The sequence below is a fragment of the Amblyomma americanum genome, chromosome 1 (assembly GCF_052857255.1).
Source record: "Amblyomma americanum isolate KBUSLIRL-KWMA chromosome 1, ASM5285725v1, whole genome shotgun sequence".
Taxonomy (NCBI): domain Eukaryota; kingdom Metazoa; phylum Arthropoda; class Arachnida; order Ixodida; family Ixodidae; genus Amblyomma; species Amblyomma americanum.
The window spans coordinates 283,791,164-283,809,995 of record NC_135497.1 but is presented as its reverse complement, the minus strand read 5'-3'; the positions used below and the strand labels follow the sequence as shown (position 1 = coordinate 283,809,995).

General features: G+C 42.2%; 1 protein-coding gene across 1 annotated transcript; it reads right to left on the bottom strand.

Annotated features, from left to right (window-relative positions):
• Window positions 1-690: 690 nt before the first annotated feature.
• Window positions 691-15,733, bottom strand: LOC144115199 (uncharacterized). The gene is made up of 3 exons (XM_077649470.1): window positions 15,538-15,733; window positions 14,628-14,810; window positions 691-4,118 (listed from the first exon to the last, which is right to left on the bottom strand). Exons 1-3 carry the CDS (start codon window positions 15,602-15,604, stop codon window positions 3,898-3,900), a joined length of 471 nt encoding a protein of 156 aa, XP_077505596.1. The 5' UTR covers window positions 15,605-15,733; the 3' UTR covers window positions 691-3,897.
• Between the last annotated feature and the right edge of the window lie 3,099 nt (window positions 15,734-18,832).

Sequence of the window (18,832 nt, the reverse complement as noted above, 5' to 3'; positions counted from 1 at the left end):
AATGCATGACAAGATATCGTCAGAGGTGGGAAAGGAGGGTCACTGCCCTTTTTTGCGCTCGCAGCATTTCCATAACATTGAAACATATCTCAGCTTTTCTCACCCCTCGATTATCTTCTAATACTAAATTACAGTGTTGCCAGCTGACAGTGCTACGCTTAGTAAAGGACTACTGATGACTTTATTGTAAAGCATAAAAACATTGCTTTTATTGTGAATTCTTGCATGAGAATTGTACACACTTATGTTCACATGAAGCTTTTTAATGGGAAAAAAAAAAAGTTAAATTGAATGGACAGAAAAATAACCTATTCGAAAAACATTTCAAATCGCAAGGGCTCACAACCAAGCATGAAATAATGTTCTGGAACCAAGCAAGAAATGCACTACAAAAACACGTAGATGTCAGGTCGTCAAAAGCAACATAAATTTTTAGTTTTTGGGTTGAAGTGTTTAAAATATAGTACGATTTATTTTTACATGCCAAAAGTGAATCTTGGCTATGAGGCACACCATAGCAAAGGTCTCAGGACTAACTTCAGTCAACTGGAGTTCTTTAACATGCACTGAAATTTAGTAACATCGGCATCTTCATGTTTTGTCTCTATTGAACGAGGTCACTAGACCCAGGGATCAAACCTATGAAGCCAGTTCAAACTTAGCAGTCGTATGGTAGTTACATAATACCTCCAGGGCATACATACTGAGAACACTACATACACAAAGTCTATCCATGAAAATAAAAAAGTCAAACACACATGAACAAGTCCTTCACCTTTCAGCTGAAAAAACTGCTAAACATGACATAAGCATTATTAATAGGCTCTGGATGCAATGCTGTGCCTGCATCCACAATGCACACAATGCAAATACAAGCAATATCGACATTTAGTAGGTGCAGGGGTACACAAACGAAGACTATGAAGCTGCAATATTCCAGAAGTGCACATAAAATTGAGATTCAAAATGCAACTTGAGATTCAATATCGACCACTCGCCTAACAGAGGCACGGGTAAGAGAAATGCAGCACTTCCCTGAAAAATTGTCATGACTAAATCCACAACAAGCAACTCAAAGAAAGGCTACTTCATCATGACCCCTGGAATCTGGAGATGGGGATAAAAATCCTTCCTTCGCTGTGGTGCGATCCCATGACGACCCCTCTGCCCTAAAAATAAGAATACTTATACTTGAACATGCTGCGTTTCCAACACTGCTGTGAGCGTGGCATTATCATATCTGATCACATGAAAATGAAAAAAAAAAAAACTATAATTCAATTTATTTAGCAGAGCCAACAGGATTTGCTAATACCCAAAAGACTTGCTGAACTGGCTAAAATTAGTTCATAGGCAAAGTTTACATACGCCGGGTTGCGATCACTACTTAACGTCTGTGAGCTTGTACATACAGCTTACAATGAAACACACACGCACAATATACATCAATCACACTTTGAAGTCAGTAAGAGAACAGACTCAGAAAACTAAATGAGCATGTCTGTCATTTTAAATGTAAACATGGACGGATAAATCTTCACTATAGGATCATTTAGCATAACAAAGTCTTCTCAAACGTTTGTGCTCTGTCCAGCAGCCTTAGAAACAGTGACATATACAGAGGGGGGCTAGTTTGAAATAAGAAGCATCTTAATACGCTTCACTTCCAAATGAAACATTACCAATGAAAAGAAATATATCTGGCATTAAAAACAAACAAGCGTCTCTGTAAACCAGTTAGTGAATTCTGCTACCAAGTTTTCTGCCCCACGGCATGTCAAAAATGATATCCTCTGACAAGTATATACATTTCCCTGAATTGGAAACTACTCCATATAGCACAAACTAAACAGTAGGGGCTTTCAAGAACATAAAGCATAGAGTGCGGATACCACATAGTTGGCAATGAACATGAATCGAAAACACCAAGGCTCCCTCAGTGCAAAGATCAGCAAAAGTTTCACAATACATTAAACCCTGGTGTACATAACCACAACCATGTACATAAAAAATATCAAGGAGAGGTGCCCTCATGTGACTAAGTTTATATAAAATGTCACAACCAGCTCAAGAACTACGGCAGTTAACCAGACTCCAAATGTCACAATGAGGGAATACATAAGCCTACAGTCCACTGAGAAAATATAAAAGCAGGCAAAGCGCCAGTCAGCATTAGGTAATGGTCATACATAATGATAAAGATCTCCACAATGTGGACCTTCTTCTAGGGGTGAAATAAAAACACCAAGGCTCCCTCAGTGCAAAGATCAGCAAAAGTTTCACAATACATTAAACACTGGTGTACATAACCACAACCATGTAGATAAAAAATATCAAGGAGAGATGCCCTCATGTGACTAAGTTTATATAAAATGTCAAAACCAGCTCAAGAACTACGGCAGTTAACCAGACTCCAAATGTCACAATGAGGGAATACATAAGCCTACAGTCCACTGAGAAAATATAAAAGCAGGCAAAGTGCCAGTCAGCATTAGGTAATGGTCATACATAATGATAAAGATCTCCACAATGTGGACCTTCTTCTAGGGGTGAAATAATGCAGGCTTTAAACTTGGATTTTTCAAGCATTTGTAATGCAAAAATACTTACAGTATCAAACAAGACAAAACACATGCAATGTAGAAGTGCAAGGGGTTTTAATAACAGCCCTAATGGGCTTTTCTAAAAAGCCTTCACGCCAGCCACAAGCATACATTCACCATCGCAGATATGTGCAGTACGTGTTACTTCATTTCAGCAAATACGAAATACCAAGTTCTCCTGCAACACACTGTCATCAATAACTAGCTGAAATGTACAGAATCGTATATATAACATACAGTCGCGGCCAGAATACAATGAAGCATGTTTCAGCATTTTGAACTATTCCCTTGCGTTCCGTGGAGAAAATACGACAATGGGTTTTTATGGCTCTAGGGCACCTTTAGCCAAAGTATGCCAAATAGTGCGAAGGAAACAGGAACATTTGTTGCACTTATGCACAAACGCACAATTGGCACTTACTTGCATAAGTATCAAACACCGCTCAATTTTTCCCAGGTAACACACAATATTAGTTAGATAGCTGAAGTGTGCTCTGTATCACTTTAGTCGTGACTGTATATGATAAAAAGAAGGGCCTCAAATTTCAGCCAAGCTAGAACCAGCGCAGATGGAAAGTATGGTGACTCAGTAACGTACTGTAAACAACTATATTTTTGCGTTTTTCACGAATTTCTAACAGGTTGCGAAAAATTGGCACTGTGGATAATTTGGGCAAAATGTCAGTCGACAATTATGCAAAAAATTATTTCTTTTGTTAAGCCCTGATCCCCTCCATGAAATCAAGAAAACCAGCAATTAGCAAAAAAGCTGCCAGAGCTTATGACAGCATTTTCAAGTACAATTGCGCATTACTACGTGAGCAAGGAGTGTTTACGAAGAAAAGAATGTTTAGGTCCTGGCTGAGGCTGTGGAATTCAGCAGGTACCAGTGTCTGAATTACTTCCAAGAATGTCCTTTTTCAGGAACAGCAGCCTGCCACAGTCACTGCCATGTAAGTGATGTAATGGAGTATGATAAAGCACTGAGCCACGTTACTCCCTGTGTAGCCCCTGAAAACTTGCAGATCTGTGGGGCAGAGGGAATGCAAAGAGCACTGCACCTCTATGAAGTTTAATGCCTACAGAATATCATTAAACTGGGCCAAATTCGCAAAATATCATTATTTTCAGTTACACATGAGCAGACCCTTGCAGCTTATAAGACTGGAAAACTCAAGTGATTCCCCACGAAATCATTAACCCCTGCAGCTCTCCTACCTTTTTTACAGCTTTCTCCTCACACCGGGCACATTAAGCAGTGCAACGTCAAACGTTGGAATCAAGTTATCACAGGTCAAAAGAAATCAAGGTGTCTGAGCAGTGTAAGGCTTCCACACAGCACCAGGAGAGCGTGCAGCACCCGAAGCTGGTCTGCACCATTGCAGCTGTCCTCAGCACAGTAGCATTCTTCCCAGTAGACGCCATTTTTATGGTAGCCCCAGTCACAGCCCCAGTTGACACCTCGTTCCGAGATCTGAGCACAACGCCGTTCCACGCTTCTCCATCGGCCATCCCCTACAAGGAACAGAAAGTTCATTTCAACTACAGTTTCTCAAGCAAGACGAGAAACATGCCCAGAAGCAGCCAGGCCTCCAAATTCATGTAAGCTCCCCAAACCCATATACCCCCCGAGAAGCTTTTACAGAATGATAAAGGACATAACAGGCTTTCACTCCAAGCCGAACACAGGGTTTTGCAGCTATTGTTACAGGCAACTGTTTACCACAACACGGCTCCTTGAAATTTTAAGAACAGAAAACATGCAAGGGACAAGACTCAAAAAAGAAGTAGACATGATGAGGGCGCACTTGCAACTGTTTATTGAAGCAACACCTCTCTACTTCATCAACAACAATGCGCATGTGCGCCAAGCACTCACAGCCTTATTTATCAACCCAAGAAATTTGAGTTCCTTCAGGTACAAGTGAACCAAAGCCTCGCTGACACACATTTAAGGGCCATATCTTTCTATCTGCAAGGCTTCAAAAATTTCATGTGCCTTTTTAAAAAGTCGTTCGCACTGCTGATTATTTCGGTATGCTTGAAAAGCGGTGTGCATTTTTTGTCACAGGATTTTAAAAATTTTGGCAAACGCTGGCCACAATGCGAACCCAAAGAGCTGCTGTGCTCTTGTAGACACTTATTAATGCAGCGTCCCGATTGTACCATATAAACCGAACGCTCAGCTAAGGGGGATCCTGTATGTCACTTCCATTCTGCAAGGCACAAACTTGATTCTGTGGTTGATACCACAGCCTGCTTTCCTTTGTGTATTTGTTGGTTAGTAGGCATAGACGGAACAAAGTGCAGGGCAAAGAAAAAAAGAACATCTACACCGTATTTCCCTCCCACCCTCTTGAAGCCGTGCGAGATCTTGTGGACATAGGGCAGAACTTCAAACTTCCACCGCTCATGATTACCGGTTTTGTATTGGTGCATAGGGTTTTCAAAAGATACTCAGCAACACCAGAAGAAGTGCAGGGGGAAACCCAGAGGAACAAAGGCGATCCACTTGAGTGGTAAAACTGACTTTCATCATGTGAGAACAAAACTGATGACCTCGGGCAGGAAGAAGCAATTCACCTCTTAACAAGCTTCGAGCGACAGGAATTGATGCGGTAAAAGAGCCTTTTTTCACTTTGGCATATATGCCCAACAAAGGTGGTCCTGTGCAAGTCTGCGCTTGTCCCGTCTTCTTCTATCCTGAGTCTTGTCCCTTGCATGGTTTTTACTTTTAAAATTACATGTATCACTAACCAGCCTCCCATTCACACTCCTGGAATGCTGGTCCTTTCCTGACAGCATAAAACAGCAGCTCAACAGCAGTTCTAAATAAAATTTTAATTATTACGAATCCCAAACCGCAACATTTAAAGAACAGCAATTATTGAGTTTAAATTACTTTCCAGAAATATTCTGGTGGTGTCATGTGGGGCAAGCAAAATTTACACACTGAATTTCGTAAGGAGGTATGAATGAAATGCCCATACTTTTCACCCTCTCCCAGGGCAATGACAGCAATAGCTCTAACACACCAGCTCTGACCATACGAGAATGCAACATCAGTAACAATATATATCAGAACCCCGCTGTTACGTTTCTGGGTGCTGCGTTTTCCCGGCTGCTACGTTTTTGTGAGCCAGTCCCATCCGAGCTCCCATAGAAACCCATGCAATGAAAACGCGGCAGTTACGTCGCAGCTGCGGCAGCTTTCCCGCATGCTATGTTGTGAATGTCACTTCATGATAGTGGTTCACCCCATGCCGCCACTCTGACAGCCAACATATGGCGCACACGGAATGGCGACAAAGCCAGAGGCGGCCTCTACTCCATCTTGCGCTTGGCCGCTACCGTGTTCAGTGGATAGCGGCGTGTGGCACCTACGCCAACACCGAGCACACTTACATGCGGTGTGAATCTTGTTGTGGCTGCTGGTGCAGTTTCATCACCGCTTAAGCGAGAGCACTAACTGCCGCAGGCATGAAAATGAAACTATGCCGCGGCAAATGCCGTGTGGGCAGTGCTGTACGAGATGCAGTTGTGCGGCCTGGCTCCGAGGTATGTTTGTCATCCGCATTTTCCCTGTAGCCTACAGCTTCAAAGTGTGATTTTTGATTCCAATAGACGAGTACTGTGTAGGATTAAAGTGGCCCCACGAAAACTGCGCAGAATCACACATGTGTGCCCAACTTCGCCCACCTTTTTCGCTGCTGCCTCCATTCTAAAAACAGCTGCTCAGGCAAACAGAGTCGTAGCGAGGCATTTCGGCCATTGTGCGCATGCGAAATATCGAGAGGACCACAAAGCCTTGCAAATTCATGAGAAGCATGTTCCCCTTACTAGAAGTTAATGAAAAAAAAACGGGGGGGCAGGCAACAATGCACACTTTTTTTTTCACACCGGCTACTATGTTTCCCGGCTGTACGCTTTTTTTTCCGCAGTCCCATAATAAACATAAGAGCGGGGTTCTAATGTACTATTCACAGATGTTTGGAACCTGAGATGGCAAGCATACCAAAAAGACGTGTTTTTGTACTATGTGCATGTCATGTTCAACTACATTTCGTACATTTCCAGCATTTTCAGTTCCAAACATTCTACACCTAGCGCATGCACAAAGCAACCACCGCTATAATTGAACAATGAGCTAAGTTGCAATACACTTCAGAGATTTATAAGGCTTTTAACATTCTAGTAACTCTGTGAGCAATGTTTTCACAAGCATTCAAGCAGCTCATCGAAAACCTCTCATCATAATTTATTCACAAGCATTCAAGCAGCTCATCGAAAACCTCTTATCATAATTTATTACCTTTGTTTGGCATAACTACCCACTCCCTCATGTAATGTCTCGATTCAGACCTTTGAGGAAATAAATGAATGAAAATTTTCAACGCTTGTTGCAAGTAATGTATTAGGGCTCTTTACATAAAGTACACCAAAATGTGCTTAACCGTCACACTAGACGAATAACCCATATCAATCAGTGTATTCATGGATTCCTTATCTGCACAGGCATGTATACAATAAATCAGCAGCAAAATAGACCATTTGATCATTGACTAAAAGACTGATTTTGATAGTAAACGTTTGAATACAAGTGCAACAATTAGCATTTGCATTGAGTGACCTAGAAGCACAATTTTTGCGCCCCTGAGAGCTGGCACTGTGACTTGTTTTCTTTTCATAGGTAACAGCAATTTCTAAGTAATGCACAAGAGACTTGGTATGAGTTCAGTTTTCAACATGTGTGCCTTAAAAATGCAACCACAAACTAAAGCAAGATGGACAGTTGAGAGGAAGAAGTGTTCTACCCAGATCAGTGCCAAGCACATTATGCTCAAGCCTGGCTTTGGTGATATGATGTATACAGAGGACGATATGATATTATGTGCGAGAAAAATGGTACCAATACTGTGTGCCACAAGATGAGAGACATGCCTAAGAGCTAAAACTGACATGTCAAAAAGCCTAATGGAGTAGCTCAAATGTGTGACAAGAGCACAAGCTTCACGAAGCATTGAAAATGCCTGAATGAGTGGCCAGTAACCAAACAATAGCCCAACATTAGCAGCAAGAAGGTCAGAAAGTGGCAGAATGTAAGAACAGCATGCGAAGGGATCAAACGACCATAATGCAAAATTTGGGAAAGGGTGCAGTATCCAGAACGGGATGGCGCATAAGAAATAACAACGTGAAGCAGACCAGTAGCGATGGAAAGAAAAAACCAGAGTCCTGGCATGATCCAAAGACTGACAGGGTATGTAAGAGCAGCAGCGCAAACAGGCTGTAGGCAGGTGTCACACTATGCGACTTTGAGCGAGTCGCAGGGGCCACTGGGCTGCATTTTTTTCTTTGCTTACACATTCCTTACACACGTCTTACATGATGTTGGCTGCAGTAATGGCCAAGCCATCAAAGAAGTGCGAAATGCATGCATAGCGCATTACTGCAAAGTGTGGAAAAAGTGAAATGGGATTGGATTCCTTGAGTCACCCTTTTAATTTCATTGTAAAGTAGGAGCATCAGGCACTGGCTATGCATGCACTTGATGCTCATTGGAATTGCATTTAAGTGCAGCAGAAGAACAATTTCATCACCAATATATATATATATATATATATATATATATATATATATATATATATATATATATATATATATACATATATATATATATATACACACACACACACACACACACACACACACACACACACATAATCGAGGTCTTATGACCATTTTTGGTTTTCAATGAAATTTTTATATGTGATGGGGAAATGTAACGACACAAGGGAATCATACTTAGCTTTGCAAGAAATGCTGTACATTTCTTGGAAAAAAATTGTATATGCCGCTAGGTGGAAAACGTCGATTTTGCGATTTTGCAAAATTTCTAGTTTGGATCCCTGCAGAAAGTAAAATAAAATTTTATGGAACCTGATTATTTTTTCAATAACTGTATGAAAACTTTCCAGTTGGAAGCAATGCAAAAATATTTTTTGGCTCCCATAATTTTGCAGGAAAAAATAGCAAACATTGCAGAAAAAGTAATGCAGCAGTTTTTAGGACAATAATTGGACAAGGAGTAAGAACCTGAGGCTGAAATTTTTTCAGTATTAATCCATTCTTTTTTACTATTGCTGGACAAAATTTGCACTTCTAGAACTGGCAGACAATTTTTAATTAGGCATTGAAATTATCTAAAATTCATAATAAAAAGTAAACTTTGATAGAGATTTAATAAAAAAACATCCCCTCCGATCCTCTTTAAAATTTCCCTGGAACACCTTCATGTCTGGTAATTCTTAATCAAGAAAAAAGTGTTGCATTATATTGATTTAACTTTACAATAGGCCTAACACAGACCATATTTCGCTCAGTTACCATTACTGAATATTGTGTGTTAAAAAGAGCAACAAAGATGAATTCGCCTTCAGACTGAGCGCATGTGGTTGCATTTTAGTTAGCACAACGGCAGAGTCTCGGAAGATACCTTAAGACGCATGTTTTTGGTCATAAGAGTTTTTTTAATAAATCAAAACAAGAATACATTTGCTTCTTCACATGGCTCCTATACGTCTGGCTGATGGGATTCAGAATTTTGCCCTATTTCAAAAATAATTCATGGCAATTTGGCTAGGAATCAGATTTATAAAACACTTCCCTCAAACTTTCATGCGGTTTAGATCAACGATAGTTCGTTTCATTAAACTTAAACTAAGCTGCGTGAAATGATATAGTTGCGCTTTGCACTTCTGGTACTCCAAAATGAGCTGGGAAAGCCCCTTTATCCCAGAAACAAGACGATCCTGTGCCTATGTCAGCAAGCTAGTGCCACTTGGGCCTTCGGTAAGGACAAGCGTTGCCAAAGTAAAATAGCTTTTGCCACACACACACAAAATATTGAATTTGTATTGAGCACGAAAACCAAACGGCAACTTCGGAGTCGAATTAGGCGTTTATGTAAATATCTGAGACTTCTTTATTGCCATTAAAATAACTTCTTAAGGAAGGCCAGCTAATTACTCCCTACAGGTACACAACATCTATTCAAACAGCATTTATGAATGAAGGCAGAGCTGCATGTAGAAAACTTAGCTTTGCATTTTCACTTTGTCTAGCACTAGACAGTTGGGATTCCAAATGCACTCAAAGCGTAGCATTATTCTTTGCCATTCTTTACATGCGTTTCCCCCTAAAAAAAACTGGATGCAGAGATTAATCATTGTTTCCGGCGAACATCTGAGGAGCCGGCACATGCATGGCTGGCTCCGTCGAAATCAAGGCACAACATGCATCAACACAGCATGTCTATCTACATACCACGGCAACTTCTGCCAATGAGAGGACCCCCACTTGCTGTCAGAGCAAATATTAGTTTCATGAACTCACACACAAGGAATACCATATATCAAAGCTCATGTTTCCGGCCAAAAGGCACAGCAACAGTGCGTGCAACAGCGATGGTGGGCTAGTCAACAAACGCTACATGCCTTGATCTCGATGGGAAATAAAAGCTTAGAAAGAGCCAGTTGCTTCATAGGTGGCCTCAAAGGAAAGCTAAATGATATTAGCATTCAGGGCTTTCGGCATAGTCAGCTTACTGATTTTTAGGACAGGACGGAAGAGAGCTAAGAAAGTACACGATAGCTACATGTATCGAATGTAAAGGTGTTTAATCTAATTTAGCCTATACCACTGTTTCGGAGTGGAATCAGTTCTGTACATATCTACCGTCTTGTGTGGGGCCACTCCTTGTGGGGATAGTGACAAGAACGGTTCCCCTTTATTTGGTAATACAGTTTACGGAAATGGAGTCATGCGCCTGAAAAAGCTTTCTGTTTGGAGAAGTTCGAGCTTCATCTAGGACATTAAAATTGAAACTATTCAATACTCGATACGTTTTGTGAACAGACTTTGGCATGTAGGACCATCATAACCCTAAAACGCTATATACACCAGAGACGAGAGTGTTATTGGGCTAGTGCATGCTAGCAATGTTGTGTGTAAAGAACGATCATGGAGTAATTGAACCTGCTCTGGCTTGTACCTTAGCCAAAATTAACCAGCAAATTAAAAGATGTTTTTCTACATTTGAAAAAGCTGCCAGTCTTAAAATGCAGAAATAACAATTTCGTTGGGCAAACGGCAGTCATAAAATTCATTAAAAAACAACAAACACAATGACTTAACAATATTTACGATAGCTAAAGAATAAAATAACATTAGAAGATTCAAGTTAGGAAGGTCGAAATACTTGTCTTCGCTGCCATTAGCAAAACTTGGAGAGATTACAATAAATACAACACTTATATTAACGTTTAATGCGATCAAAACTGGACTCGCAAGCAAAAACATGTTCCCAAGCTGCTTTCTGAGACTCTGCATTGTGCTAAGTAAAAGCAACACCAGATGCACTCAGTTCGAAGGCGAATTTTGACCGTTGCCCTTTTTAATACACAACATCCAGCAATGGTAGCCGAACGAAATATGGTCCATGTTAGGCCTTTTATTTTATAATTTAAAACAATATAATGCAACACTTTTTTCTTGATCTAGAATTACCAGGTACTGAAGGTTTTCCAGGGAAATTATAGAGAAAATCGGAGTGTTTTTTTTTTAAATCCCCATCAAAGTTCGCCTTTTTTCAAATTCCAGATTATTTCACTGCCTAATTAAAATCATCTGCCAGCTCTAGAAGCACTTTTGCCTCGCGACAATAAAAAGAACGGATTAATACTGGAAAAAAAATTCCGCCTAAGGTTCTTACTTCTTCTTGTCCCATTATTGTCCTAAAAACTGCCGCCTTACTTTTTCAGCCAAGTTTGCGATTTTTTTGCTACAAAATTGTGGGAGCCAAAAAATATTTTTGCACTGCTTCCAACAGGAAAGTTTGTATACAATTACTGAAAAAAACAATCAGGTTCCACAAAATTTTATTTTACTTTTTGCAGGGCTCCAAACTAGTGATTTTGCAAAATCACAGAATCGACATTTTCCACCTAGCATGATATACGATTTTTTTCAAGAAAACTAAAGCCTTTCTTAGAAAACTAAGTATGATTCCCTTTGTGTCGACACATTTGCCCATCATATATAAAAATTTCATTGAAAACAAAAAATGGTGACGGGACCTCGATTACCGTTATCTAAATGCACCCATATATATGTGTGCCTGTGTGTGTATTTTTTTCTACTTTCCAATCAACTATCTTTCAGCAAAAAAAAAATAATTACACTTAATTTACTACTGCCCAGGTGAAAATCTTCAACTGGAAAGTCAATTGGGAGTAACTGATTTTAACTGGGAGTAACTGGTCCCAGTTGGATACCAACTGGTACTTACCAGATGGAAGCCAACTGATTCCACTTAGAAACCCAGATGGAGCCCAACTGGTCTCAGTTGGGGACTAAGTGGGAGGCAATTGGTCAAGTTTTCCACCAACTGGGAAACATCAATTCCCAGATGAGAGCCAAACAGTAGGAACTGGGGACCAACTGGGAAGTAAGTGGTTCCATTTGTGGGTCAAGTGGGAAGCAAAAATTCCCAATTGAGGGCCACTGGGCAGAACTGGTCGTGGGTAAAAACCAAATGGGAAGTTTTTTACTGCTTGGAAGGATGTCGAGAAGGAAATAAATGCTGCTGCGGCTCAGCACATTGAACAGTCATTAGGCGCAGAAGTGAACGTAATGCGAAATTAGATTGAAGCTGGCTTATTGGCGAACATCATTCCGATTGCATTGTGTGCACTGCATGTGAAAGCGCCCGTAGGCGCTCTCCTGGCGAATAACACCACTTCCCTCAAAACTGTTATAGTATGTGTTGACACGCATATGCTGCGAACATATCGTGTGCACGCATTACTGCTTAATTTTTGTTTGCTTTTATTAAGCCCGTTCTCTTTCTGTCTCAACCCGTTGTGACATACGTGTTTCGGGCATGGTAAAATTATATTTATTTATTTCTTTATAATTGCCGAACCATCCCAAAACGAACTTCCAAGACCATGACTACCGCGACATGCCGTGACTTCAGCCATCAGCGGACCGGGTGCGGGTGTCATTCTCTACGTCGCCATCGCGTTGACATTCGTAACATATTTTGTCAATAATAGCACAAACTATGCATGGCGATTACAGCTATGAGAAAAGTAATTTGCTACAATTTAAAAATTATTAACTTTTTTTATGCTAGTGAAAACAGAGTAGTAAGTAAAAAAAGTTGCTGATGCAAAACTAGCGTCAGTTTCGCACACGCCGTCTGTGAGGGTAGCCATTGCGGCAATGGTCGCGCGGATGGCGTGTGCAATTTGTCATCGTGTTCCGCGGGAACATTGTGTTTGAAGAACCTCGACATAGAATTAATTTTTCGCATACTATTGTTGGCGAGATTGTTCAACAGTTCTTTCCTTGATGGGGCTGAAGGAAGACAGTTTGCTTGCTTTTACTACTCGGCGAAGCGGACCCGTCAATACCAATTGTTTTCACCGGCTGGAATCCTGCCCTTTCCAGGTGAGTACTCAGTTCGCTCATTTAAGCGTATTTTATGCTTTTCTGCATTCCTAATGAAAAAACTATAACGCATTTAGCGGCACGTTATACTTTTACGCTCACTCGTTTGGCTGTTTTGCCAAACTCGCTGTTCATTGAAATAAAGGCTGGTGATGCATGCAACTGATCTCCACTGTACGAGAAGTGGGCATGCATTTGGATCGTGTGCCGAAGTGCATGTGGAAGCAAACTCTGCTCAGCCCGATTGCGTCTTAATTCTGCAGAGAGCACATCTGGACGCCTCATAGACTTGCGTGGGTAAAGACAGCGTAAATTTTATTTGTACTTGCTGTGTGCAATTCTCTTGTTTGTAACCTATAAAAGTGAACTATTATGTTTTGTTTTGCAGCAACCCCGACCTATTGGGCTCGGCAGAAGAGTATTAATGCCATCACAGCTGTCTTAAAACATGACGAACGGGCTCAGCAAAAAGATTCAAGATTCAGTGAAGGTGCAAAGGGCAATAAACATTGACACACTCAAAACTCATCTTCAGTGTTTCGGGCTCCCGTGACGACCATGTACACTCGCTTACTCAAATGTATTTGAGCTAGCTAGAGTGCTTGGACGTCCCGACGCTCCCGTGGAGACGTCTGTGACTGGGCCGCATTAGGCCCTCGCCGCATCTGGGATTGAAATGGATTCCAGTTGCATCTGGGATTGCAACTGGTTCCAGATGCAACTGGTCCCAGTTGCAACTGGAAATTTGTTCCTTAAACCAGATGGACTGGGACCAGTTGGAAAGCAGTTGGAAACCAGTTAAATTTTCACCTGGGTCATCAACACCACAAATTAAAAAAAGGAAGAGCAAAACATTCCCCTATGCTTTCCTTGGTTTCGACCGACTATTGGCTTCCTCCCCCCACTCACATGCATGCAAAGAGAGACAGAGTAACAAGGTTTAATTCAATGGCGCAGTTTGGCAAAAGTGGCACAGCCATACCTCCATTGAATTGCTGTTGGAACAATGTAGTACTCATGCCAAACCCGCTTTTCAGTTTATTTTCTACAGCAGGCCACACACAAAAGGACACTGATGTCTGCTGGATTGAGTCTGATTCACATCCTTGGAATATTACCACAATGGCATAACACATCTTTTGCATATGTGCTTACATTAACATTTCTTGTAAGAGTGTTTAAAGGACAACTTCACTTCCATAGGCAAAGATTTTCAACCTAGCAAAATCATCTGGCAAAACTTGTCCAACCTCTTAAAATTTGGTTTTTCAACTTTCCCTACTTCATATACCACAAAATGCCAAAAATGAAAATGAGAAGCAGTCATGCACTGACATCGCACGGTACACGGGTCTCTAGAATTTCGCCTCCATCGAAATTCGACCGCCGCGGCCAGGATTGAACCCGCGTCTTTCGGGCCGGCAGCCGTACGCCATAACTACTCAGCCACCGCGGCTATATCTCTGAGTGTGTGTGTGTGTGTGTGTGTGTGCGTGTGTGACAACTCACAAATAAAGCCCCTTGGTCCTTGCATGATGCGCTTGTAGCAGAAGGTTCCCAGGGCCTTGGCCTCCTCCCCCAAGCATTCAACAGCTGTGTTCTTGGTCTTGTCATAATGGGCATATGCTCCACAGTGGTCCTCTCCCTTGGGGTCCTCACTGCTGCTGCACTGGTAGCACTTTATGGCCAGTACTGAGAAAGGTTAACACAAAAAGATCATTCATTTTAATAATAAAGCATTTGATTTAAAAACTTTGTAAACACTGCGCCTGAGGTATATTGCATCCTTCTATGGTGGCTTTCCATTAGGTTCCAGGCTATCACGAATTGCTGCCAGATATTAACATCCTCCTTCCGGCACTCACACTGTCAGAAAAAGAAAAACCATTCGGTATGGGAAAGCACAAGTCAGCTGAAGAAGCAGTTCGTGACAAATGGTACCAACTGAGCTTTTTAACATTCAATTAGACTACACTGAATCAGCTACTAACAACCAACGGAATCCACTGGCCGACAGCACACGACATACTATCAGCTGTAGCTGCAGCAGTGTCGAATGGCAACTAATCATTGCCAAGCCATCCAAACAAGACGCTTCATCTCTGCTCAAGCTGGCTTACAGAAAGCACGCAACACGCGGCGGATGCTTTGCGCTCGGCTTACATCGCGAAACCACTCCCAGTGGGCATTCTTTCGATACGAGAGAGAAAAAAAAAATCTCCTTGAGCTCCCTCCAACGATCAGACCTCAGTACAGAAAAAGCACGTATTTCGAGCGTAACGCCGTTCACACTTCACCAGGAGATGCCTTCACACATTCTTTCACCGTCACACCTAGTTCACCTGTATGTGACATATATTCATACGGGAGTCGCCATGTTGGGAAGTCAAAACAACTCATTCTACTTGACTGCGTTTACCTTGATAGAAGCAGGCTAGGAAGACGCATGTCCTTGTGAGTACACTTCGAGGCTCTAAGCTCTTCATTGCTTTCCGTGGGCAGATCCTAGAACCACACTTAGAGTAAAATCTGATCACCACTTCCAAAACGAACAACGCTAACGACTCGCACAACCACCTGCTGCACGACGCAAACTCTACGCGCGAGTGGCCCGACTAGCTTTGAAATGCGTCAGATTGGCTAGGTGCCAATGCGTTTTTCATACCAGCCGAGAGACGGCGCGGCCTGTCTGGGTTCGCTTCGAATCGCAGTACGCCTGAACGTCTGTCTAAGAACTCGAATGTCTAAAGCATAGCCTATTACCTAAAGCCGCGCTGCAGCAGAAAAGAACTTAAATTTTTAGCACTTACTCGGTTCCAGAGACCACGCTTGCGTTGTAGCGATAACGCATAGACTTACAAATTGCACTGGCAACTGATCGAGCTAAGATTTTATTTTCTGCTGACAAGCTGACAACCAGTGCCGACCACGGTGGAAGAATATTAGACTATTAAGAATAGACTATTCTTCCACCGTGCCAAGGAGGTTATGTTTTTATATAACCTCCTTGGTGCCGACTGAAAGGGGCTCAGAGGAGGAATTGAAGTTGGCTTGTTGGAAAGACCACTCTAACCACGGTGCTGAAAACAAAGCTCTTGTGAGGTAGAAAAGAGCAATAACAAAAATACAGGTATCGCCGACACAGGCAAATCGCGATTACACGCGCGATGACGAAATCTCCACAACACACCACGGATTTCTGAGGCTGACAAACGTGCGTGAAGGTTACGCGTTTGATCGATACTAAAGTATATAAGTTTTGTTTTGAACTGCTAGTGCATTTTTGTCACACGAGAGAGACGGAAAAAAAGACAACTTAAATGTTGGCGGCTAGCTGAGTTTCTGTACGCTTTGGCGCTTCGCGGCTATACCATGGCTGAGCGAACAAAATCTGCAGCTCAAAAAAAAAAAAGCATGAGCACTAAACGTAATCAAATCCCACTGGTTGGTTTTAGGGGCTCTAAATATATAATGTACTGATCTTGACTCTATATAGGCTTCATATAAGCAGCCATTTCCAAAAAATAAAAATGTCCAAAAATGTTCTTAACGAGTTCTTACGAAGAAGCTTCCCAGATCTTTTTTGGCGGAGCATTAACAGGCATTTAACATCTCTTTTTGCCGCACTGTCTGCAGAACATCTGAAAGTAGATTTCTTGAATCTAGACATTATCGTAGACGTTTGTTACGTGCTGCATAGCGATTATTATGTTTCGGGGGATATATAAGAGCAATATAGAGTGTGCGTCGGACGTACCGTACGTAGTAGAGCGCGAGACAATTTCTACGACTATGCTGGTTTCAAGCTCCGCGCACACCGTTGGCAGAAAGTGATTAGCTGATAAAACTGTGGCAGACACTGTTGAAGTGGGTTTTCTTGCCTCATTTGCATGTGTATTTATGCTACAAAGGGCAGCTGCTTGCCTTTTGCAGTTCGAGCTATACTGCACATATCTGAGCAAACAAAATCTGCGGCAATCCCACTGGTTGATTTTAGGGTGTTCTAAATATATCGCATACTGATCTTGAGTCTATAGGCATATAACACCTCTTTTTTTGCCTCATTGTCTACAGAACACCTGAAAATATATTTCTTCTAGACATTACCGCATACTTTTGTAGACGTTTGTTACACGTTGCGTATATATAGCAGTTGCCTTCCCTTTGCAGCATAAATGCACATGCAAATGAGGCAAGGAAATCCGTTTCATCAGCCTCTGCCATAGTTTATTATATAAGTTCCCCAATAAAAAATAAATAAATACCTTGTCATTAAAACTGGAAGTAGCAGGATGCTTGCTTTCCAAGGGCCGTCTTCCTAATTTCATACCTGCAGTTTCATACCTGCATATGTTCTGGAGTAAACTTCTCGTCATAGAATTTTTTAAAACGTTGCGTGGAAAACGTATATTTAGAGAAGTTTTTAAAACGTTTGTGAATAAAGCTCTTTTGTCAGTATATTTTTAAAACGTTTGTGGATAAACCTCCATTGCTGAAATGTTTAAATGTTTCATTGTTTAAACGTTTCAATCTAGAGTTAGACGATGCGAAATGTTTGGAGTTGTTTGAAGACGTTTTATAGAAGTTATGTGTTTCGTGGGGCGGCACGAACCTGCTAATAATAGGTTTTTTGGTGGGAAGGAAATGGCGCAGTATCTGTCTCATGTATCGTTGGACACCTGAACCGCGCCGTAAGGGAAGGGATAAAGGAGGGAGTGAAAGAAGAGAGGAACAAATAGGTCCGTAGTGGAGGGCTCCGGAATAATTTCGACCACCTGGGGATCTTTAACGTGCACTGACATCGCACAGCATACGGGCGCCTTAGCGTTTTTCCTCCATAAAGGAAAAACGCTACCAGAAAAACATCTGTGGCAAGCTAATGTTGCACGAGCCTCCACGTTAGCAAAACGCACCGATCGGAGTGCTCGCTTCGTCAACGTGCCAAAACGCTGAACTGCATATAACCAGCCCTACGAGGACTACTAAAGAATTTAAATATGTCCGTATACGAACCAGTCTCTACTCGTCAGTCGTGACGGTTTCCCGGCGGTGACAGCTGCCACACCAAGCTTGGCTTGCTGTCGACGCTGCTGACACCTCGGCGCTTGGACTATATATACTGCCAGACCCGCCGCCTCGGCCGTCAAAAGCATAGCACACTTTGGTTTGAGGTCGCTGAAGGCTGCAGTTCTTTGCGAAAACTTGGTTGTCTGGATCGGGGAATAAGGTTCGGAGGATGATGTCCAATCAAGTGAGCAGATGAAGACGCTGGTGTGGTACCGCCCACGGCAGGTGGCGGTGCTGATGCTCTCTCGCAGCTCGGTTGGCGGAAAGGGGAACAGCTACAGTGCTCGAACACTGTCGCGTCGATGACGCCACGGCGACCAGGTCGATGCCCTCGTGGAAAAGGAAAGGCGATTCCCAACAGGGATAAAGACGCCTCCAACACCGGCGTGTCGTCTTCGCCAACGTTACGGCCGGGTTTGGCACCACCGTAGGAATCTCCAGCCGTCTCCCAGAAGATGGTTGAACGATCTTGTACTTCCCCGCCTGTTGTCCAAAACGCGGGAACTCTGTTCGAGGTCGCTGCCGTCTTTCTGTTATCATCTCCAGCGTGACTGTTGAATAGCATTACTCCATACGGCGACCTGGCGCCTCCATTATCGCCGCTGCTTCCGCCGCTGCTTGCGCGAACGCCAGTCCTCGCAGCTGCG